The sequence below is a fragment of the Myxocyprinus asiaticus genome, chromosome 34 (assembly GCF_019703515.2).
Source record: "Myxocyprinus asiaticus isolate MX2 ecotype Aquarium Trade chromosome 34, UBuf_Myxa_2, whole genome shotgun sequence".
NCBI lineage: Eukaryota > Metazoa > Chordata > Actinopteri > Cypriniformes > Catostomidae > Myxocyprinus > Myxocyprinus asiaticus.
In genome coordinates, this window is record NC_059377.1 from 34,801,552 (window position 1) to 34,823,595 (window position 22,044).

At 38.9% G+C, this 22,044-nt stretch overlaps 2 protein-coding genes across 8 annotated transcripts in view; one reads left to right on the top strand and one right to left on the bottom strand.

Moving 5' to 3' along the window:
* LOC127425067 (chloride channel protein 1-like) overlaps window positions 1–3,195 on the top strand; it is a 28,451-nt gene extending 25,256 nt beyond the window's left edge. Inside the window, exon 23 of one of the 2 annotated variants that reach the window (XR_007894557.1) lies at window positions 328–369. Coding sequence is in view for 1 of the 2 variants with exons in the window: in XM_051670696.1 (XP_051526656.1) it covers window positions 328–783 (456 nt within the window). In the remaining variant the exon portion in view is untranslated. Of the gene's footprint in view, window positions 1–327 lie in introns of both variants that reach the window. The other variant, XM_051670696.1, reaches the window with a different exon arrangement.
* Window positions 3,196–3,655: 460 nt separating this feature from the next.
* The window catches only part of LOC127425560 (protein FAM131C-like), a 45,084-nt gene continuing 26,695 nt past the window's right edge, over window positions 3,656–22,044 (bottom strand). For 3 of the 6 annotated variants that reach the window (XM_051671678.1, XM_051671677.1, XM_051671675.1), the window contains 6 exons: window positions 21,657–21,759; window positions 16,411–16,629; window positions 14,659–14,799; window positions 11,643–11,935; window positions 9,567–9,824; window positions 3,656–8,098 (listed from right to left, as the gene is read on the bottom strand). In XM_051671678.1, the coding sequence (XP_051527638.1) occupies window positions 7,862–8,098; window positions 9,567–9,824; window positions 11,643–11,935; window positions 14,659–14,799; window positions 16,411–16,629; window positions 21,657–21,759 (1,251 nt within the window). In that variant the 3' untranslated portion in view covers window positions 3,656–7,861. Of the gene's footprint in view, window positions 8,099–9,566; window positions 9,825–11,642; window positions 11,936–14,658; window positions 14,800–16,410; window positions 16,630–21,447; window positions 21,556–21,656; window positions 21,760–22,044 lie in introns of those variants that run through there. The other 3 variants (XM_051671679.1, XM_051671676.1, XM_051671680.1) reach the window with 2 other exon arrangements.

Consider the following 22,044-nt stretch of genomic DNA (forward strand, 5'->3'; position numbering starts at 1 on the left):
TAGTAAAAAAGGATTTAAATATTGATCTGTTTCTTACCCACACCTATCAAATCACTTCAGAAGATTTGGATTTAACCACTTAAAATGTCATATGGTCATATGGATTACTTTTATGATGACTTTATGTGATTTTTGGGTCTTCAAAGTTGATCCATTTTCCTGAAAGAGAAAGAATGTAAATTTTAAATGCATATCGTCTGTCTTCTAAAAGTGAATTTTGTCAAAGATTAGGAGTACAGTAGCATATAAATAACCTCAAAGCTAAAACACATGGACTAAAATCCATAAAACTCTCATTTTAACATTGGCTTCTTTTTCTGTACCCAGCTCCAAAAAGCTATTGAGGGCTCCACACGCAGTGGCGTACGCCTGCGCCCCCCTCTGGCCAGTTTTCGCGATACCATCCGTAAGTCTGCGAAGCCTCCACAGGCTTCCTCCCCTCCGTCCTCCCCCGGCTCCGTCACAGCCCCCTCTTCGCCTCTGTCCACCCCTGTGGTACCCCATTCCCCGAGCCCAGCAGCCCCAGTGAAGGACATGAAGGAGATGGAGGTTTGGATCGAAGGTGTGAAACGGGAGGTGATTGTGGAGAACAGCAGTATTACAACCTCAGGAAGCGGTAGCAGCTGCATTGGTGGGACAGGAAGTAGTGACAGTGATGGAGGAAGTTCAGAAAACAGCCCCACCCTGCCCCCCACCTCTCTTCCTCCAGTCCCTCTCTCCACCTTACAGTCGGTCCCCGAGAACAAAGAGAATGAAGACATCGAGGACGAGGAGCCCCTTTAGAACAAAGAATAGTTTGGGCTGTATTTTTGTGTGATCAGTGTATTTTTGTTAACTTTTTTATATAATGATTTCATTTTTGTTTTTTTTCATTTGCTTGTTTTTAAAGGTTTTAAATTATCTGTCCTTTTCCCTCTTAGTTTTTTTTTAATTTCTGTTTCTCTTTCTATCAAATTCTTTAAAGCTATATAATCTTACACTGATGGTTGCACGTTCTGCCACAGGACAATTAAACTGGAAATATCAGGGAGTTTTAAAGACCTGGGAAAGTCTGGAAATTAATGGCATCATAAAAGTCATGGAAATGTCTATACTTAATATAATGGGGTTTTTTGTTGAAGTTTTCACCTTAATATTGATCGTGTGTAGAGTAAAACGTGCTTGCTTACTTTTTGTTCGATTCCTTTCAATCAATTGGTCAAAACAGATCACAAATTGGTCTAAATGATTAATTAACCAGTCAGTCTGAATCAAAATTATTTTTACCATTTCATTTCCAGTAATCACAAACGACTGCAGAAGTCATGGAAAAGTCATAGAAATCAATAAGATCATAGGATCATAAGATCACAAAATTGTTGTTTTCTTGGAAATTTCTCCACAATATAACCACTTAAAATATTCCGGATTCTTCTACATTTTCCCGTTATGTTCAGAAGTTTTTTTGTAACACAGACCCTATGACTGTCCGTCACTTTTAAAGGAGTAGTTCCCCCAAAAATGAAATTTCTGTCATTATTTACTCAGCATTATGTCAATCCAAACCCAGATGACTTTATAACACAAAAGAGAAAGTTTACCAGAATGTCCAAACTGCCCTTTCCCACACAATAAAAGCTTACAGTGACCATGTGTTGTCTAACTTTAAAAAGTATGTGTGACCGATCACGATGCGGCAAGTCTGAGCCTGCAAAAATGCAAATACATTTTCATTGTAGGGAGAACAATTCCTTTAAAGTTTTCAGTGGCATGTTCAGTCTACACTGAAAAAAAATTGGAGTGAAGTTTATTTTAAAAAACCTAGGAAACAATTTCCACGCAAAAATTGCTAGTAAATTAAACAGGCCATAATTTCAAAGTAAAGGCTTTACTTAGAACTTCTCAAGTAGAGTTTACTTTGCAATACATTTAAAAGTGTACTAGCATTTCAATGTTTTTAATACTCAATCACATACCACATGACACACAGAAACCTTCCACAGGGAAGCTTAATGCATGCTTTGTAATCTATTAGACAATATCACCTTGTTTTAATGGTGGTAGAAACAAAGCCCAGAGCTGTGCACGCAGACCTCAACACTTGGTGCATAAAACACGATAACGGTAACAATCAACGGATAATTTTTTTGATCATGAACGGGTAATATTGAGTAGAAAATGAACTTCATACTTCACTAAACAAGAAGTTACCAAATGTAACAACAAAATCAACAATAAAATTGGTGTAAATAAACTTTTTAAAGCTCATTAATTATTCAAGCCCTGTGCACTTAAGTAAACTTTACCTATTTTAACCTGTGAAATTTACTTAAATTAGCAAATAAATATGACAAGGATTTCTTCTTTAGGATTCATACATGATGACGCATTGTAAACATAACAAACAATCAAAATAATATTTACTAATAAGCTAGAGCATTCATTTGTACATTGCTGAATTAAGTACAAATGTACAATTTACTTAATATTTTCAAATTCACACTTTAACTTTTATATTAAAAAAATACTTAATCTTTTCTGCTATATTTACTTCACCACAAAATATATTTTTTCAGTGTACATTGCATGTTCAATTAACCAAAAATGTATGAAAAAAAACTGAATCCCATTCATTTTTTTTTTTTTTTTTTTTTTTTCAGAGGCAAAACATGTACACTATATCACTGGCATATAAATTGCTGAAAATGTTGAATCATGTTTACATATAAAATGACAGACCTCACTCATTCATACAACTGGACATTAGTGTTATATGTCGTGAATCCTTTATCATGCCATGTTCTGAAATTGACATTTAATTCAAGAACTTTCTAATAATCTATATTCCCACTGTATTCAAAATTGTTGGACAAAAGTTGGCCAGCAGGTGGCACATTGTGAACTTGACATTTTCAGAATTTGAGCATAACCTCATTTTCACCTGGAACATATTCCCTTTGCTGTCTCACCCTTGTGTCCTTTTTCAGTTATCATTTCATGTGATTAAAATTCAGGGTGTGTGCACTGTCCTCTTAATTTCTCCTTTTTCTTTCAAATGTCTCTCTCAGGTCTCTCTCATGTCTTTAAACCAAGGACTCTTATGAACACAGTCTATGTGGGGTTTTGTGATCTGCTGTCTTCTTTTGAATGTTTGTGTTAATTTAATGTGATTATGTGTCTGATCAGTGAAACATGACCAGTTACATTTATTGCCTCCATTTATGTTTGTTTGTTTTTGTCACCCTTATATATTTATTTATTTATGTATTTATTTGTCTCTTTCCCTCTCAGCATGATGACATATTGACAGAAACTGTATAAGAAAATGTGAGTCATAAAGTAGTTTCTAAAGGTTAATGAATTTAATGTATCCGTCTTAGTCATTGGTTTTCAGATTTATAGTTGACCTTTTAATCATGGTAAAGTAATTATATATAAACGGATTACATTTTGATTTTAACTCCAAGAATTTAAGAACAGTGCAATAAACAATGACATATTTGACATTTATTATTCAATATTTATCATTTTTTTTTTTTTTTTTTTTTTTTTTTTGTCTGCCGTTTGAACCTGGTTTTTTTAAATTGTGTTAGTGCGTGTATAGTCAGTGAATGTATGGATATGTGTTGTGTGTGCCTTTTCATAAATGAGACCATCATTCACAATAAGGATTTTATTTACAGCACATTAAAATGCATATGATTTAAATATGATGATACAGGATGACACAATGAATGAAGTTGAAGGAAACTGCAAAATTGCTACCTACCTAGCTATATTTGTACATAATCAGAAATCCTTTTTGATTTCATTGTATAACTTTTTCATTCTGAGTGTATTCTAAATTCATCATATTTCACTAGTCATTAGTGAATAGTCACATCATTAGTTATAGCCCCATGTAATAATTGCTCTCAGCCATTTACATTGCCATCCTTTGGACATTTACAAAGAGGCTCTGAAATTGAAGTTTTTGAGAGAATATTTTTGTCATTTTGTCCTCTCGACAGAGGTTTGATAAACATGAGAGATCATCCATTTTTAAACATTTCAATCTGAGAATAGATAACAACATATTTTCTTTTCTTTTTCATTTTGTCCTTTTTAAATGGTTGCTAATTTGCCTTTCTTAATTTTCTCAAATACAACCCATCAGACCCATGAAAAATTCTCTCTTTCAGCTGATACTACATACATACAATGTTAGAAATATCACAAAGAATGGCAAATCGCAGGCCTCGTTAGTATAGAAAATAAATGTTGCCTCAGCATTGCATAATGGTATTATTACCAAGAGCAAAACGTCAAACAAATGCCTTTACAAATGCCACATCCAAAACACAACTTTACTGTTTGTTGTTTTTTCTTTTCTTTTTTCTTTCAGAACATACCAATGTATGACAAAGATCTGACATGTGCACACTAGTATCTAAATTACAGCTTATTATATATGACATAATTAGTGAAAAGCCTGCAAGCAGAAAAGCACATTCGTATATATTTTAAGAGTTGTCAATTTCGTATGATTTTGTAAGAGTTCATTCATATAAATTTGTATGATTTCATCACGTGCAAATGCCTGTATGTCTAATACGGAAGAAAGCACAAGTTTCGCGCATGAGGCGTTAAGGACATGATTATTAATCTTATGCCCTTAACCAAATGCCTTATCTAAACCTAACCGATTAGCAGGGTTGGGGACTAACAGAATACATGTAACGGGATTACGTATTTAAAATACAAAATATAAGTAACTGTATTCCACTACAGTTACAATTTATATAATTGGTATTTAGAATACAGTTACATTCAAAAAGTATTTTGATTACTGAAGAGATTACTTTGCATTTTATTGTCATTTGTTTCATTTAATATTTAGTCCTTTCAGATGGAAAACATTTATACATATAAATGATGCGATCCAAACTGCATTTGAACAGCGGCGAAACACTTTCTTATGATGTGTTACATTCATACGAGCAGACAGAGAAGTAAGTTTGAAGTAAGTTTGTAGCAGAAGAAATAGAAATAAACCTTGTGTAAATTGTCAGCTTTATGCTAAGCTAAAATGCTATTTCTAGCCATTTTACATGCATGTTCATTTTTATATTTTATATGCATGATCATATTTTTTTATCAAGAAAATTCACGTTGGATCATAATTTCTTTTTTTCTAGTAAGACCTTTGATATTAGGGCAAAAATCATATTCTTGATAATAATTTTTGTATTGTTTTCCTGTAAAAATATCTAAAAATCCTTAAAAAAAAAAGATAAATTTGATTTATCTTGTTTTAGAAACAACACTGCATAAGATATTTATGTTTTTCAGAGAATGTATTTTTAACATGTGTATTTTGTCTTACTGTACTGGCAGAGTTTTTATAGTCAAAACAAGTGAAAAAATCTACCAGTGCTGAAGAAGTAATCCAAAGTATTTAGAATACGTTACTGACCTTGAGTAATCTAACGAAATACGTTACAAATTACATTTTACAGCATGTATTCTGTAATCTGTAGTGGAATACATTTCAAAAGTAACTCTCCCAACCCTGCCGATCAGTAGAATGTGTAAACATGATAGGAAACTGTTCTGTTTAACAGAAGCAAGTAACTGTCGCATATTAGATGGCAACGATGTCCAGCGACATCATTGGCTGTAGTGAAAGTCGTACGAATTCATATGAGTGCAGTCTACAATATCATATGATAAGCCAAATTTAGAAAAGTCGTATGAATCCTTACGATTTCGCCGTGAGAGTGTGTAGCACTGCCTATGTGTCCACAGTCATATGGTCTGTCATGACAAAAACATACAGTGACCAATGCTTAATACCATACATGTCATACACTGTATACCCCATTACCACATGACTTTAGTGTGGTAGACAGATTTTAGTACCACTAGACTGTGGTATAGTTTATCACTTTGCATTTATGCCAGTTTGAAATGAATGACTTAAAGGGATAGTTTACCCAAAAATTCTGTCATCATTTACTCACCCTCATGTTGTTTCAAACGTAACTTTCAAACTTTCAGATTTACCTTCTTGCGTGGAACACAAAAGGCGATGTCAGACAGAATAACAGCCTCAGTCACCATTCACTTTCATTGTATGGAAAATAGATGCAATGAAAGTGAATGGTGACTAAGAATGTCAGTGATTACAATCTACTTTTTTGTTCAACGAAAGAAAGGATGTCAAATGCGTTTGGAAAAACATCAAGGTGAATAAATGACAGAATTTTCATTTTAGGCTAAACTTTCCCTTTAAGATTATGTATTTTATGAATGGTTAATGTATTTCTGAAGCAAATGGTTTGATTTGGCCTCTACATACAGATCAGCCTTATTGTCTACTTGATTAAAAAAAAAAATTGGAAATTAATGGATAATATCCACAAATTTGAGTCATCCTCAGGATTTCCCTTTAATTTCCTGTAGTTTCAGACTCAACAGATTAAAAATATCAAAAGTTTACTTTATTGATGCTGTTGTTGCACGTGAATATTGATGGCGCTTTCTGGAATGATGATGACTCTTCAGTTTTCCTTTGTTTGTTTATGTACGCTGTTCAGTGCAAATCAATATTGAGCAGCTCAGCCAGGCAGTACACAAACAGATAAACACAGACATCAATAAAAATAAAAGAGTAGAACAAAAAACTTAATGGGATAATTCACACTGAAATTAAAATTATGTCATCATTAACTCACCCTCATGTTATTCCAAACCTGTATGACTTTCTTTCTTGTGTGGAAACAAAATATGTTAGGCAGCATGTTAATGTCAGTCACAATTTTCTTAAAATGTCATTTTGTATGAATCCTTTTTCCATACAGTGAAAGTGAATGGAGACTGAGGCTAAAATTCTATATCTGCTTTTGTTTTCCACAGAACAGTTTGGAACCACCTGAGAGTGAATAAATGATGACAGAATTTTCATTTATTTATTTATTTTTAATTTCACATTCATTTTGGGGTGAACCATCCCTTTAAGGACAGAACTAGGGCATCACTGAAGAAGATGGGCAATACATTCGTTTATGTCCATAGTAGTGCATAAGTCTTAGTAACAATACAGTTAGGATGTTAAAAAGGGCAGCACTGTTTCCAGTCGGGCAGTATTGTGCTTGATTATATAAAGAGCAAAAACATGTTTTCAAGTGTGTTTATGTGGGCATCAGTGTGTGTGTGTGTGTGTGTGTGTGTGTGTGTGTGTGTGTTGGAGGTAAAGTACATAGGGGGCACTTCACACAACAGCTTTGCCAAACGTCAAATTCGTAACACGTTTTTCAGAATATACCTTTAAAGACACATACATTCATACATTCGTACTAACATACATACAGTACATACATGTTATATATACATACAAATACATACTGTTTCATTGGCTTTTAGTTTTATTACAAAAATCAACATTTATATTATTACTATGCATATACTGTTAGTTCTGGGTCACTTAAATACTAAATAAAAAAAAAAAAAAAAAAAAAGGCATGCACTTTCTTTTGGTTGTATTGATTTCTCAGTATTGCACTCTTCAAATTCATTTGCAAGTGTACTTGGACTCCACCTCTTCTATGCCATAAAACTCTAGCGTTCCACAGCAGCACATAACGCATCAATCCTAGCTTTGACACATATTTAGTCTCTATATGTGCCTCGGAACTCCAAGAGTCTATTCTGTCACCTTGTCCTCCATCACTGTTGGTTAATAAAGAATAAATCTGTTCCTGTCATGGCCTTCGCCATGTGAGACAGTCGATAGGAGTACATATCGGGGGTAAAAGGGCGTTTACAATAGCTTAACTGGTAGATTATTTCACAGACAGTTTTGTTTTGTTTGCCATATTGTCCTTTGCTTTGATTTGAACTGTTAGTTGGTTGCAACAACTACCACGGCTCCATCCTTCACCTTCTCTTCCTTCTCCTCCAGTGATTGGACGACGCAGGATGTGACCTCGTAGGTCATGTGCTCAGCCATTGGCTCTGCTGGTGCTTGTCCTGGACTCATGCCCCCTGGTGGGGTGGAGTCTTCTCTCTGAAGTGGAGGGGTCAGGGCAGGAGTTACAGATGTGGGCTCAGGTTCGAGAGTTAATGTTATATCGTCCTCCTTGAGAAAGATGGAAAATAAATATAAATGCATTTTAAGTCTAGGCCTTCAGTGCGATTCATGCCATTAAGAAAACACAGTTTCACAATTAATAAGACACTGTATCATACATTACGTGGCAGTCAACAAATAATACCAACTGGCATTTTAAAAACACGTCCACGCACGAAAGCCAGAACCATTGAGGTCTTACACCAAGAAAAAGCTCTCTAATAATATTTGCGATTTAAATTTTGCTTGCAATAAATTTTGTTTCGTCAGGGTACACGGTTACTTTTCAAAACTTGAGCCAACACTGAATAATCAAACAGCCTAATTTACACTTAGAAAACTCCTGATGTTGCTATAACAATGCAAAAAGCACTTACCAATTTGCTTGAAGTGAAAATCAGCCCTCCTTTCCTGTTTAATCAATTGCTCGATCGTGCAGAACATCTCAGGTTTTTAAATCCATAAGGATCTCTTTCTCAATGGCAATACCAGCAGTGACGACAGCTGACTCGTCAGCAAGATCTCGCGCTCATCACTTTCAAATTACATACATCACTTAAAGAGTGATTGCGTCACTCAAGGCCAGCTAGAAGGCCTGGACTGGGACATATCTTAAAGACCACACCCACCAAGAACAAATAAATCAATCTGATTGGCTGATGAATCTGGCAATCTTACTTTAGATGCCTATTCACTGCAGTGTTGAGGGATTCTGCGGAAATTCTGAAGGCCTGATGGGGTAGAGCTCAGACTCACGCTTCGGCATGGCTTCGGGCATGCGATTTGTGAAACACTTGTCACACTTTGCTTGTAGGCATCAGGGAATAAATTCTGATTGGATAAACTTTTAGTTTTTTGCTATTCGTTTGTAGATGAATTAGGAGTGGAAAGCGATTGAAAATACGCAAAAAGGTCAATGAGAATGAAAGGATGAAAAAATATGTATTTATTAGGCATGTTACGCCAGCAGAGAAGGCTTTGCTGGCCCTGAGAAATCGCCACTGATTCCACTAGAGTTTGGTATTAGCAAATGTTGCTAAGCAAACAACGCAGTACTCTTATTTTTCAGTCTGTTTTTAATTAAGTACATTTATATTCATTTCTCTCGACACCATTCCGCCATCATGGATTTTTTTATTTTTTCATACAGTCTAGGTTTTGCCTTATTCACAAAGGAGCTGTCTTCTAAAATGTAGCAAAAACAGGATATTTTCAGAAGGCAGCATTATTTTGTTGCCTACCGTTTGGCAATGCCTTCACATCGGGAAAGCCTGAAAATAATGTCTAGGTAAGCAGCTCACTTGGCTTTTTAACACAAATATTGTCACAATATTACTGTGAGGTCAGTTGTGATTAAATTATAGGTCTGTGCTCTAATAGAAACTTAGTTCAATTGACTTTAAACTTGAAATAATTTAGCAATATATGAATTCAACAAATAACACAAAGCTTTATTATATGACAATAAATCAAATACCTTGATTTCCTCCTCCTCTTGCTGTTCAGGAATGCATTCATTCTCTGGGACAGACTCTTCTCCGTACACTTCTGCCATTCCCATTTCTCCCATGGTGACACTTATTTGTCCCATCATCTCCACCTGATGAGGCTCCACCTGAGCCGCAGCCCACAAGTCAGCCAGTCTCGGGTGAGTAGGTGGGCCCAAACTATGTATAGTGCTGTTGGGTGTGGCCTGTAGGGAATGGGAGGTGCTGTGCAGTCGATGTTCCAAAGTCTTCAAAAGATGAGAAAAACAGTTGTGAATGTTTGCAGGCAAAGATGGAATCTGCCGACGTGTTTTGTTTTGTTTCGCATTTTCTGCTCTTATTTGGGGGCTAAATTTGCGGAATATCGGTGACTGGATTTAAACATGGTAAAATGTGAGATAGAACTGAGAGTACTACTCTTTTTTTTTCTCCCCTTTTCTCCCCAATTTGGCATGCCCAATTCCCAATGCGCTCTAGGTCCTCATGGTAGTGTAGTGACTCGCCTCAATCCAGGTGGCAGAGGATGAATCTCAGTTACCTCCGCGTCTGAGACAGTCAATCCATGCATCTTATCACTTGGCTTGTTGAGCGCGTTACCGCGGAGACCTAGTGCGTGTTTAGGCTTCACGCTATTCTCCGCAGCATCCATGCACAACTCACAACGTGCCCACCGAGAGCGAGAACCACATTGTAGCAACCACGAGGATGTGTCGAACTTTGTCAGGCATTCCAATTATGTGGAAATATGCAGAGTTTAAATTTGGTGTGCAGAAATATTTTGGTGATTAGGTACAAATTTGCAATGAATAAGAAATTGGGCCTCTACCTATGAATTAACTAAAGAACAAGAGGAGCAGCAAAAAAGAGTAAAATGCCATCACCTACTAAAAACAATATGCTTATGAATTGCAAAAGGCCTCAGATTGAAATCCTGGACCAGCCCCCAATTTTTGTTACAATCATATAAACTTTGGACAAAAACCAAAGAGTTACACTGCCCCTTCTGCTGTGTTGGGGAGTAGTGATACTACTAACTTAACTACACTTTTCAGTAGCGTAACAGTAGCTCAGCTATTTCCACAGTAGGATAGCTTTTCCAGTAACAAGCCACATTTTCCAACGAGTAGCCCTTTAGTATCATGAAACACTACATTTGTCACATACGCAGCAATGGAGCTGAGGGAGTAATCAAACACAATCACCTAAACCATCCTCTCTCTCTCATGTAGTGTGGGGGAAACCAGATCATTTAAATTAATCAGTTCTTTCGGACAGTTCATGTAAATGAACCTGTTTAAATAAACAATTCCCTTATATTTAGCGTTGGGAACTATGATTCAGTTTAGTAAGTTGGCTAGTTCAGATGGAATGGTTTTACTAAAGTTATATTGTTGTAACCATGACTGTAGTAACCATGGTTAATTTTGTGGATACTATGGTTGTATAACAAATAACATGGTTAAACTATAGTTACTATAGTAAAATCATAGCTAATTTCTATAAGGTAGTCACACCCTATTCAAATATATAACTATCAGGTGATATTATTGAATCCTGCGATTAGAATTCTTATTGAAAAATTCAATAATATCATCCGATTGTTACATATCTAAAATAATTATTTCCTTTATATAGCTTCAATGTCGTTAGCTACTTTTTGTTAGTAGCTTGTAGTGTAGATAACTACTATTTTAAAAAGTTGCTTGGCTGTAGTTGAACTACTTTAAGTTATACGTACCTTGGATCTTGCGAAGCTACAGTTTCAAAGTAGCTTTTCCAACACTGCATAGCTCCATCTGCGATTTTAATCACAGTCAGTGGTGTTCCAAATGCAGTGAGAGCGCACATCTCATGGTTGAAAGAGTCCAAGCAATAGTGGCACCAAGTACGTAACAATTGGTATAGTGGTAACTTTTCTGTCTTGTTTAAAATCCCCTAGCTATAGCCTTATATGACACAGTAGAGAGAACTGCTACATTGTGTTGACTGCTTATACAAATCCATAATGTTGCTGCTGAGAATGTTAACATGGCAGCTTGTCAAATAGTGTGTTTATGTTTGCTAACCTGTTGGTACTGCAGGAGCTGTTGCTGCTGGTACTGCTGATACTGCTGGAACTGCTGTAAGTTGTTCTGCTGCTGCAATGTCAGCTGCTGCTGTGTCAAATAGTGGGTGGAGCCATCATAACCCTCACCCGAAGCCCCGCCCGCCATGATATACGAGCTAGTAGCAGGAGAGGCCACGCCCGAGGGCTCATTGCTGATTGGCTCCCATGCATCAGAGGAGGAGAGGCAGTAAAGGCCTTGGGAGACGTAGGTGTGAGGCCACACATCTGCAGAAGAATGATGCAATGGCTGGTCTGGATGACAGAGACAGAGAAATGAGAGAAAAAAGAAAAAAGACACACAGTCAGACAGACAGAATGTTATGAGAGTAAGTGGGAAAGTCAAATGCTCTAGAATTAAAGGCATATTCACCCAAAATGGAAATTCTGTCATCATTTACTCTCATTTTGTTCCAAACTTGCATGACCTCATTCTATGTTCAAAGGATGACAGAACGTCATATGGGCTTGAAAAAAAACTAAGAACTATCCATTAAAGGTGGTATCTAATTTAATTACAGACAGAATAAAAGAATGCTTGCTTCACGTTTACAATCATCATCTCACAAGTGCACCTTGTATGAATAGTTACAATTCTTTGATTTACCAAACTCTCATTATATTGACATCATCAGGCCACAATCTCATAGAGACCCATTTGGTGTGATGCTATAACAATAGTAGAACCTCGCCTCAATCCACAGCTTGTATAATCTCTGACTCAACCTCAGGAAAACCACTGCTCCACAAATCTTTACCATCGCCTTTGGGCCTGCAGCTGTCATTGTAACGTGTCTGACATATTTCCACACACTAAATAAAGTGGTGGCAATGTGCTCGAGACCTGTCAAATGGACTGGACGGCACATCTGTCAAAGCTAGGTAAACAGTATAAATCAAAACCACAGAAATATCCAAGTGCTCACATCAGTGAAATACAGAAGTGTGGTTATGAGTTTGCTGTCACATTATGCAGGCTAAACAATTCTTATTGCAAGAGCAGCTGAATATTCAGGATATGTTGAGACTTTGTGCTGTCAGTGTAATAATCACAAACATGAAAGCAACCGCTTAAAGGGATAATTCACCTATAAATGAAAATTCTGTCAGAATTTACTCACCCTCATGTTGTTTTTAACCCATATGACTTTATATCGTCCATGAAACACAAAAGGATACATTTTAAAGAATGGACAGGTAATTTTTCGCATTCAGTTATAAAGAATGGGGACAGGAGTTTTCAAGCTTCCAAAAGGAACCAAAAGCAGGATAAAAATATTACAAAAGTAGTCCATATGACTCATGCCTTACATATTAACATCTTTTGAAGTCTTACGATATCTTTGAGTGAGGAACAGGCTGAAGCTTAAATAATTATTCAGTGATAATCTTTCCCTGCGCAGCAACCAGAACATTGAGTCAGTGGGTTGAATTCAAGAACCGGGAGTCGGTTAGTGAACCTGATAAACTGATTTATTGAAAAGATCTGACTCAACAGAACAAATCAAACATCTTACTAACCAAATTTCTATGGACACGGTAGTGATAGAATCGCCATTGGCTAGTAAATTTTTGTTTTTCTTGCCAGACTTTTGACGACAAATAAGCTGAAACTGAAAAAGATGATATTAAGCAAACCGGGAAGGGGGAATGTTCACACACACACACACACACACACACACACTATATATATATATATATATATATATATATATATATATAGTATTCAAATATATGACTTCACATGCTATAGTATGTGAGTAAATATTTTATTTTATATTTCGCTTTCCATCATTTCAATCACCTTTTTTGCTTTTTAAAAATGTCAATTTATATGATGCCATGAAATTGCATTTATAAAAATTATACAAGCTATTGTCACTGTTTAAATAATGATGTTTGAAACCTAATAATGAAAACAAAATTCCACATTTAAAATTTAAGTGCTACTATAGCTAAAGTACTATTTAAAAAAAAAAAATTGGCTCATAGGGCAGGGCTTTGCACAGGTGACCAAACTCCTGGATAGATGCTACAAGAGCCTATTTGTTAAATTCTTTAGTGTTGTATATACACTGTTTGTTGAAGTTAAAATATTTCATAATGTGATTGCCCCTTTAAATATTTAGATATTTACATATTTATTTCACTTACTACATTTTGTTTGTTTATTTACATAATTTGTACGATTTACCAATATTGACATTGAGTTTACATTGACAAGCGCTAAAATGGTACTGTCTCTTTAAGAGTACTGGCTGTTTTGTGAGCAAGTGTTTACAGTTGGGTGCATATTAAGGAGAGAGAAGTTGCACAGTTGTTTTTACCTAATTTGTGCAATGCAGCAGAAATAAGGTACACCACTCATGAGACAACATGCATTGAAAGGATCTCCATGGTAAGGTTCTTCTTCGCCACTACACAGTTCAATCGCTGGTGAGTGAAATCTGAATATTTACTAGCCAGTGGCTAATAACAGACATTTTTAAGTCACCTAGCATGAAATTTGGTCACATATGCGAGTAATTTACATGCAATGTAGAGGGCTGTTAACTCTCATGAACGCACAAAGAAGAGTTAGGGTTATGTGAATATCGAGTAATTATCTCCTTTTATGTTCCCCAAAAGAATGTCATAGGAGTTTGGAAAAACATGAGGGTAAGTAAATGATGACAGAATTTTCATTTTTGGGTGAATGAATCCTTTAAGAACTGTACTTGTAACAGCTTACTGTAGATATGGCTTAATAAAAGACTGTTCTAGACATCTAAAGTCAACCAAACTGAACTCTTCATCAAAACACTCAGCTCTTGTATGCACAGATGAACCATAACAGAAAAGATAGGTTTGTTCTGAAAAATGTAACATTTGTCATAACTGAATAAACATTGCCTTCTCAAAATCTCTTGAAAACAATGTCTTCAGTCCTATGAGTTTAAGTGGTAATTCTGAATGAAAGCCATGCTTGAAATATTCACCTCTGCTGGTGATGCTCTCCTGGTTGACCTCACTGAGGTGAGCTACACTGCCCTGGTTGGAGTCGGCACAGAGACTGTCTCCATCCATAAATGTCCAGCCTAAAAGTGCGGCTTCAGAGATGGCAAACTGCTGCATAATTCCTGCAAAGAAGTAGGATTGAAATGGCCTGAACAGGAAAAAATATCTCTTTTGACTGATGAAAAATTACAGAGAAAAAAAAAGTATTTCTTAATCAGTATCTTCATCTTATTTTCCAGTAAATATAATCTCCTAAAACAATTTGGACAAATTTAAACTTAAACTATATAACAACCTCTATCTTCTACTTTATAACAACTATCTTGACAAGGTAAATTAAACTGAAAAGCACATTTGCATAAGATATTAAGACCTCAGAGAATGCATCTTGAATATAAGTGTATTTTTCTCACATCACTGGATAAATGTTTTTACTTGTTTAAAGCATAAATCTAACTAAATTTTGATTGCAGTACAGTTAATTCAATTTAATAAAATGGCAAATTTTTGCCTCCTTTTGAATTTTGGCTTACATTGTGTTGATTCAAAAACTGGAAACATAATTAGCTAATTACATTCATTGATTCAATGCTGTACCAAAACACAGCGCAACAGTGCCAGTTTTTCAGTTGACCTGGTTCTGAAAGGATTTTTCCCATTTTTATTTGGTAACACATTACAATAAGGTTCCATTGGTTAACATTAGTAAATGCATTAGGTATCATGAACAAACAATTAACAATATATTTCATTTATATATTATACATTAATATATCATTTAATGATCTTTGTTAAAGTTAGTTAATACTGTTCAAATACTGTTGTTCATTGTTCATGTTAGTTCACAGTGCATTAACTAATGTTAACAAATACAACTTTTGATTTAAAAAAATGTATTACTATATGTTGAAATTAACTAAGATTAATAAATGCTGTAAAAGTGTTATTCATTGTTAGCTCATGTTAACTATTGTTGTTAACTAATGCTAACAAATGGAACCTTATTGTAAAGTGTTACCTATAATTTTAATTTTTTATTTTAATTTATTTTTTTATTATTTCATAAAGTACTTAATTAAAGAGCTTTAAGCCTTGAACCAAATTAACCAGCTCCAAGCTGAATAGGACAAACTTTGAAGCAAAAAAGTATTTGAAAATAAGACAAAAAGACAAAGGTACAAGACTGTGTACTTAAAATCTTAAATGAGGGAATAAATTACAATGCGAATGACGTAATTAAAAATGATTAAAAACTATAAAACTATTGATTTAAAGTTGTTGATTTTAAGTATAGAAACCAATATATTTTACGTTTATTGGAAAATATTCAGATATATACAAATATAAACGTAATTTGATAGTGTTGGGATACTTAGATCTTAACCAGGAATTCCTATATGAAACATGATTTTTTTTTAAATGAAGCTGAAATAATGTGGACTGATGGCTTCAGTAGAACTAAATAACATTAATTAACAACCTCGGAGCTTACGATAGGTCTATTTTTAAAGGTTTATACGTTTCTTTAATAATTAATTCCACATTAGAAAAAAATTAATGTGATTTCTACTTCTGGAACAAGACTGTTGTGCTTTACAAAAGTCAAAGGGGAATGAATACTTCTTATTGGCATCTGTAACCAATTTTATGTCGTTTCAGTGAATCTAATAGATCCCTCTAGCTTTCCCATGTACAGTTTTATTCATATCGACATTTTAAATCAATCATCTCACCTGCTGCCATTCGTGCCTCTTTTTCCCCATCACTCAAGTCACTATAGGCATCATTTTCAAGCCGTCTCTCCCTCTCACGATTAAGATTGGAGCGACCTGCTCCCCCCTCCGGTCCTGCTGATGGCTTGCCCCAGCTCTGCCACTCAATCATATGGGCCACACGACCCTGAGCCATGGCAGTGGGCTTGGTCACTTTGTCCTTCATTGATCTAGAAACACCTAAAGTGAAAGAAATACAAGTTACTGCCTGTATATGGAGCTCTATAGGGCATCTATATGAAGCTGCAGAAAGGGGCAAAATGAATGCAGCCAGGCTGAGCATTATGGGATGTAGGTCTTTTGTTTTTCCTTTTTTCAGGGAAAAGTTAAACTTGTGACGTACATATGCACACAGTTCCCGTTCTTAAACTAGTGCCAGCCACTTAGGATGATAGTGACTGAATGCGTAATTTATGAATGAGGAAGACTTTGGAAGCTGTCACGGCCTGTTGATTTGATCGATTACCTTATGAGCAGTGAGGTAGTTGGTTGACCATCTTTAGAATTCAAACACATTATTCAAAAAAGTAATAAATTACATGAGATTCATTATCTTTTATGAGTGTCTGATATAATTATAGTGTGGAGAGAAATGTCTAAACATTTCCTTTAAACAAAGTGTCTAATTAGTATGCAAATATCTAATTCAACCGAGAGACGCACGGAGGAAACACTCTAAATATTTAAAAAAAGAGCAAAAAACAACTCAAATAAACAAGGGGTTGGCTGATGGCCATGTGATTTTCTTCTAATCCTGTTAGAACATTGACAATGATAAAAACCCAGATGAAGTGGCTATCTCTCCAGAACACTTTGATGAATCATCTCAGTTTGTTTCAAGGCAAAACATTCTTATAGTATCAGGATCACCTGGGCACTTCACCCCTTTTAAAGCATTTAAGAGAACAACTGAAAAAGAAAAGATTAAATAAAGGACATGAAACCAGTGTCAGAAATGAACTTTTCCATTAAGGCACAATATTTGCCTTTTTTTTTTTTTTTTACTTTTATGAGGGCTTTTTCTTTTAACCATATAAAAATATACTGTGTAATCCTATGTCAAAAACATCACTTTAATCAATTATTTACACATTCTTATCTGACCTGCTGAAAAAACAATAACATCTTAAACCAGCCAAAGCTGGTTTTCTGGTTTTGGCTAGTCTCTCAAGCTGTCATTGCTGGTTTTATAAGGGTTTTACACACTTTACCCAAGCTAAAATATTTCTGGGCATCAATCTGACCGGGCTGGAGACCAGCTTAAACTAACTAAGACCATCTTAAACCAACTAAGAACTGCAAATCATCTTACACTGGTTTAAGAGGTTTTTTTTTCAGCAGGGTAGTTAAACTGACAATTGGTGGTATTGGTTTGCCCTGAGCCCCACTTAATTTCTGACCCTTCATGAAACTGAAAGTTCCCTATCTGTCACTCACTCGACGTTGTGTCGATGTAGTGACACTAGGGGTCACTCTTGGGAGCCCCAAACACCTCTGCTTTTTGAAAAAAGGCCAATGGGAATTGGCGAGTGGAATTTGCATGCCACTCCCCCGGACATACGGGTATAAAAGGAGCTGGCATGCAACCACTCATTCAGATTTTCTCTTCAGAGCCGAGCGGTTGCATTCAGTGCACTGAATTCAATTCTCCCTTCCGTTCACCTCAAACTGCTGGATTTACAGCGCATTTCAGCGGCTTCTCCCTCTCTGCATCTGTGGAGTGCAGAGAAAGCCCCTGGGCACTTCGGCAGAGCAAAACAAAGAGAATATTCTAAAAGAGTGTATTTTCCTAAAAGAACGTCTTTTTAAAGATGCCTTTCCGTTTGTGTGTTATTCCTGGTTGCGGTCGTTATCTCTCCGCTTCTGATGGCCACGATCGCTGTCTTACATGTCTGGGCGCTGCCCACGCGGAGACATCGTTTGTGGATGGGTCTTGTCCTCATTGCGAGAACAAGACCATGGCAACGCCTTCATAAGAAAGCAAGCCACCCCAGCAGCTCCCTGCCTTGGTCCTTCTACCTACAGGTATGAGGCTGCGTCGGTTAGCACTGGGGGCGATTTGGGGTCTTCAATGGGAGCACCTCCGACGGGTAACCCCCCATGGACCTCCCATTTTTCAGCACGCTCGCTTGCCCCGGCCGATCTCTCGGATGAGACCGCCGGCTCGTCTCAGGGCGAGTTCGACCTCTTATTAGGGGCCCGGGAAGATGATGAGTTATCGAGCGCAGCATCGGAGAGCGGGCTCGTCCAGTCTGACGAGAAGGCTTTGGCTGGGCTTCCTCCTTCGGGTGTAGTCGCCCAGTCTCAAGCCGACGCGGAGATGACGGACATGCTTTTCTGGGCACCCTCGCGGCTCGATGATTGGTTCCTGGGCCCAGAGCGCCGCTCACGACTGCGCCCCGCCTCGGTCCCTTTCTTCCCGGAAGTGCATGAGGAGCTGACAAGATCGTGGGGGGCACCTTTTACTACCCGATCCCGCTCTTTCAGCTCCCCCGCTCTCACTACCCTCGATGGTGGGGTGGCCAAGTGGTATTCGGTGATCCCCCAGGTGGATAATCTGCACTTTTGCCCACAGAGTGCCGCCACCTCCTGTCCAGGGCCTGTAGGTTTACGTCATCTCTGATGGCTAAGGCCTACGGTGCCACTGGACAAGCCGCCTCCGCCCTGCACGCCATGGCTCTCCTGCAGGTACACCAAGCCAAGGCACTAAAAGAGCTGCACGAGGGTAGTTCTGACCCGGGATTGATGCAGGAACTGCGCTCGGCGACCGACCCAGACCATCCGACTCAGCTACGTGATTCAGTTTGCCAGGCGCCTGCCCAGGTTCAGCAGTGTCCGCTTCACCTCGGTGAAGGGCGAGAATGCCGCTACCTTGCGTGTGGAGATTGCTACCCTTCTACGGAATGGGTTACGATGGATGCCTCCAAGACGGGCTGGGGCGCCGTATGCACTGGGCACACAGCCGCCGGCTCCTGGACTGGCCCGCGGCTGCGTTGGCACATCAACTGCCTCGAGTTGTTGGCAGTACTGCTCGCCCTGTAGAGGTTCCGGCCGTTGATCCAGGGCAAGCACGTGTTGGTCCGGACGGTAGCGTACATCAACCGTCAAGGCAGTCTATGCTCCCGTTGCATGTCACAACTCGCCCGCCGTCTCCTCCTGAGTCAGCAGCGCCTCAATTCACTACGAGCCACTCACATCCCGGGCGACCTCAACACCACAATGGACGCGCTGTCACGACAGGTTACTCTCAGGGGAGAGTGGAGACTCCACCCCCAGGTGGTCCAGCTGATTTGGAGTCGATTCAGTCGAGCACAGGTAGACCTGTTTGCTTCCTGGGAATCTTCCCACTGCCCGGTTTGGTATGCCCTGACCGACGCACCCCTCGGTATAGACGTGCTGGCACACAGCTGGCACACAGCTGGCCCCCGGGATTACGCAAATACGCGTTTCCCCCACTCTACTAGGAGTGTAGCGGCCTCCTGGGCCCTGACCAGTGGCGTTTCTTTGGCAGACATCTGCAGAGCAGCAGGCTGGGCAACACCCAACACCTTTGCGAGGTTCTACAATCTCCGGGTTGAGCCGGTTTCATCCCATGTATTGTCAGGTACGAGCAGGTAAGTTCCAGGACAGCTGGCCAGGTGCCTTTCCCCTGCCTTGAGGTGAAGACGTGCACATTTGACCCCCAGTCGTGTTCACAAGCTATGATCCCTGGATGACTTTCCTCCTTAGCCCTGTGGCAGACGATTTTGCGGAGAAACTCGCTGCCGTCCCAGTACATGTGCTAATTAGGCCTTGTACTGGGGTAGGTGCTCCACATGTGCTGGTTCCCCCTGGTGACCCTGCGTGATATCTTCCGCTAAATCGTTCCCTGTCGGTAAACTGGGTCTTCCTTGGGCAGAGGCCCCTCTGCCCTCGGTCACCATGTTTGTAGAAACTCCTCCCCCCTCGGGTAGGACCTACCATGCAACTTCTCCACAAGACATACTTCCGACAAGACTCGGTAAGACCATGTGACGTATTTCCACTCAAAATACCCCCCCTTCTCTGGGCGAGGTGTGGTCTCCGTGGTGTCTTCCCCTTGGGAGTGACACCCCCCTGACGTGGATATTTATGGCTCCTAGTCAGTTAACAAATTCCACTCTTTTTGGGGAGAAAATAGAGGAAAAGAGACCACTGCTAGGCTAGCCTGTCCCTATTGTTGGGCAGTCGACTTGTTCCCAAAGGACCGTTCGATGCTCATAAGAGCGTTGGGGGAGGTTACGTGATGGCCTGGTGAGCTGGCTACAAGACACACAGCGGTCTGCCCGTCTCGCACCGCCAGTCCACGTAACACAGTTCAGCTAGTTGTGGCGTTTTGTACAGGGACCCCTAGTGTCACTACATCAACACAACGTTGAGTGAGTGACAGATAGGGAAAATCCTGGTTACTTTCATAACCTCTGTTTCCTGATGGAGGGAACGAGATGTTGTGTCCCTCTTGCCACAACACTGAACTACCCGCTGAAATGGCCGGGACCTTGTCTCGGCTCCTCAGCACAAAACCTGAATGAGTGGTTGCATACCAGCTCCTTTTATACCCGTATGTCCGGGGGAGTGGCATGCAAATTCCACTCGCCAATTCCCATTGGCCTTTTTTCAAAAAGCAGAGGTGGTTGGGGCTCCCAAGAGTACCCATAGTGTCACTACATCGACACAACGTCTCGTTACCTCCATCAGGGAACGGAGGTTACGAAAGTAACCAGGACGTTATTCAGATACCTGCAGTAGTACATCTCTGGCAACCTGTTGTGACAATGAGCAGTATCCATGAGTATCCATAAAAACAGCAGCACAACACAGTATCGAACAACTATTTACGGCACAAAAGAACACTACACATCACACTGAAAATACACTGCACATAACCACAAAGCACAGCAAAATACACAGTTCACTGGCTTTACACCAAAAGACTACGGTTCCCAGCATCAAGCTTGTGGAGATGGACAGTGCACTTACATCAGCCATTTTGTGAACTCTTGTTGGATTTGACTGGGGGATTTCATCAATGGCCAAAGAGGCCATTGACAAGCACTAATTAATGAAGGCAGGTGGTGAAACTGGAAAGGGAGGGGGACCCACAGGGGCTGCCATGTTGGCTCCAATCGCCATCTCCTCCTCTGGAGCCAACATGGGGTCGGTTACCAGCAACCAGGACAGACACACACCTGACACACCTGTCAGAGAGGACTTAGCCAGAGCTCCAATCCCATAGGCGTTGGAGTTCCGCTTCAGACGAGGTAAGATGGAGGTGGTGTCCTCCATGGACAGCTGAAAGAAAGAAAGAAAGATTAGTGAAGCAGCAAAAGCCTTGGAAATCACTGTAACGCACTGCCCCAACGGGTAGGGTTTAAAGGCAGAAGTGTGAAGTTTATAATTGTATAAAAAAAATTATAATTTTGATGATTTTCTCCCCTTTTTCTCCCCAATTTGGAATGCCCAGTTCTCAATGTACTCTAAATCCACGTGGTGGCGTAGTGACTCGCCTCAATCCAGGTGGCGGAGGCTGAATCTCAGTTGCCTCCGTGTCTGAGACCGTCAATCAACCCATCTTAT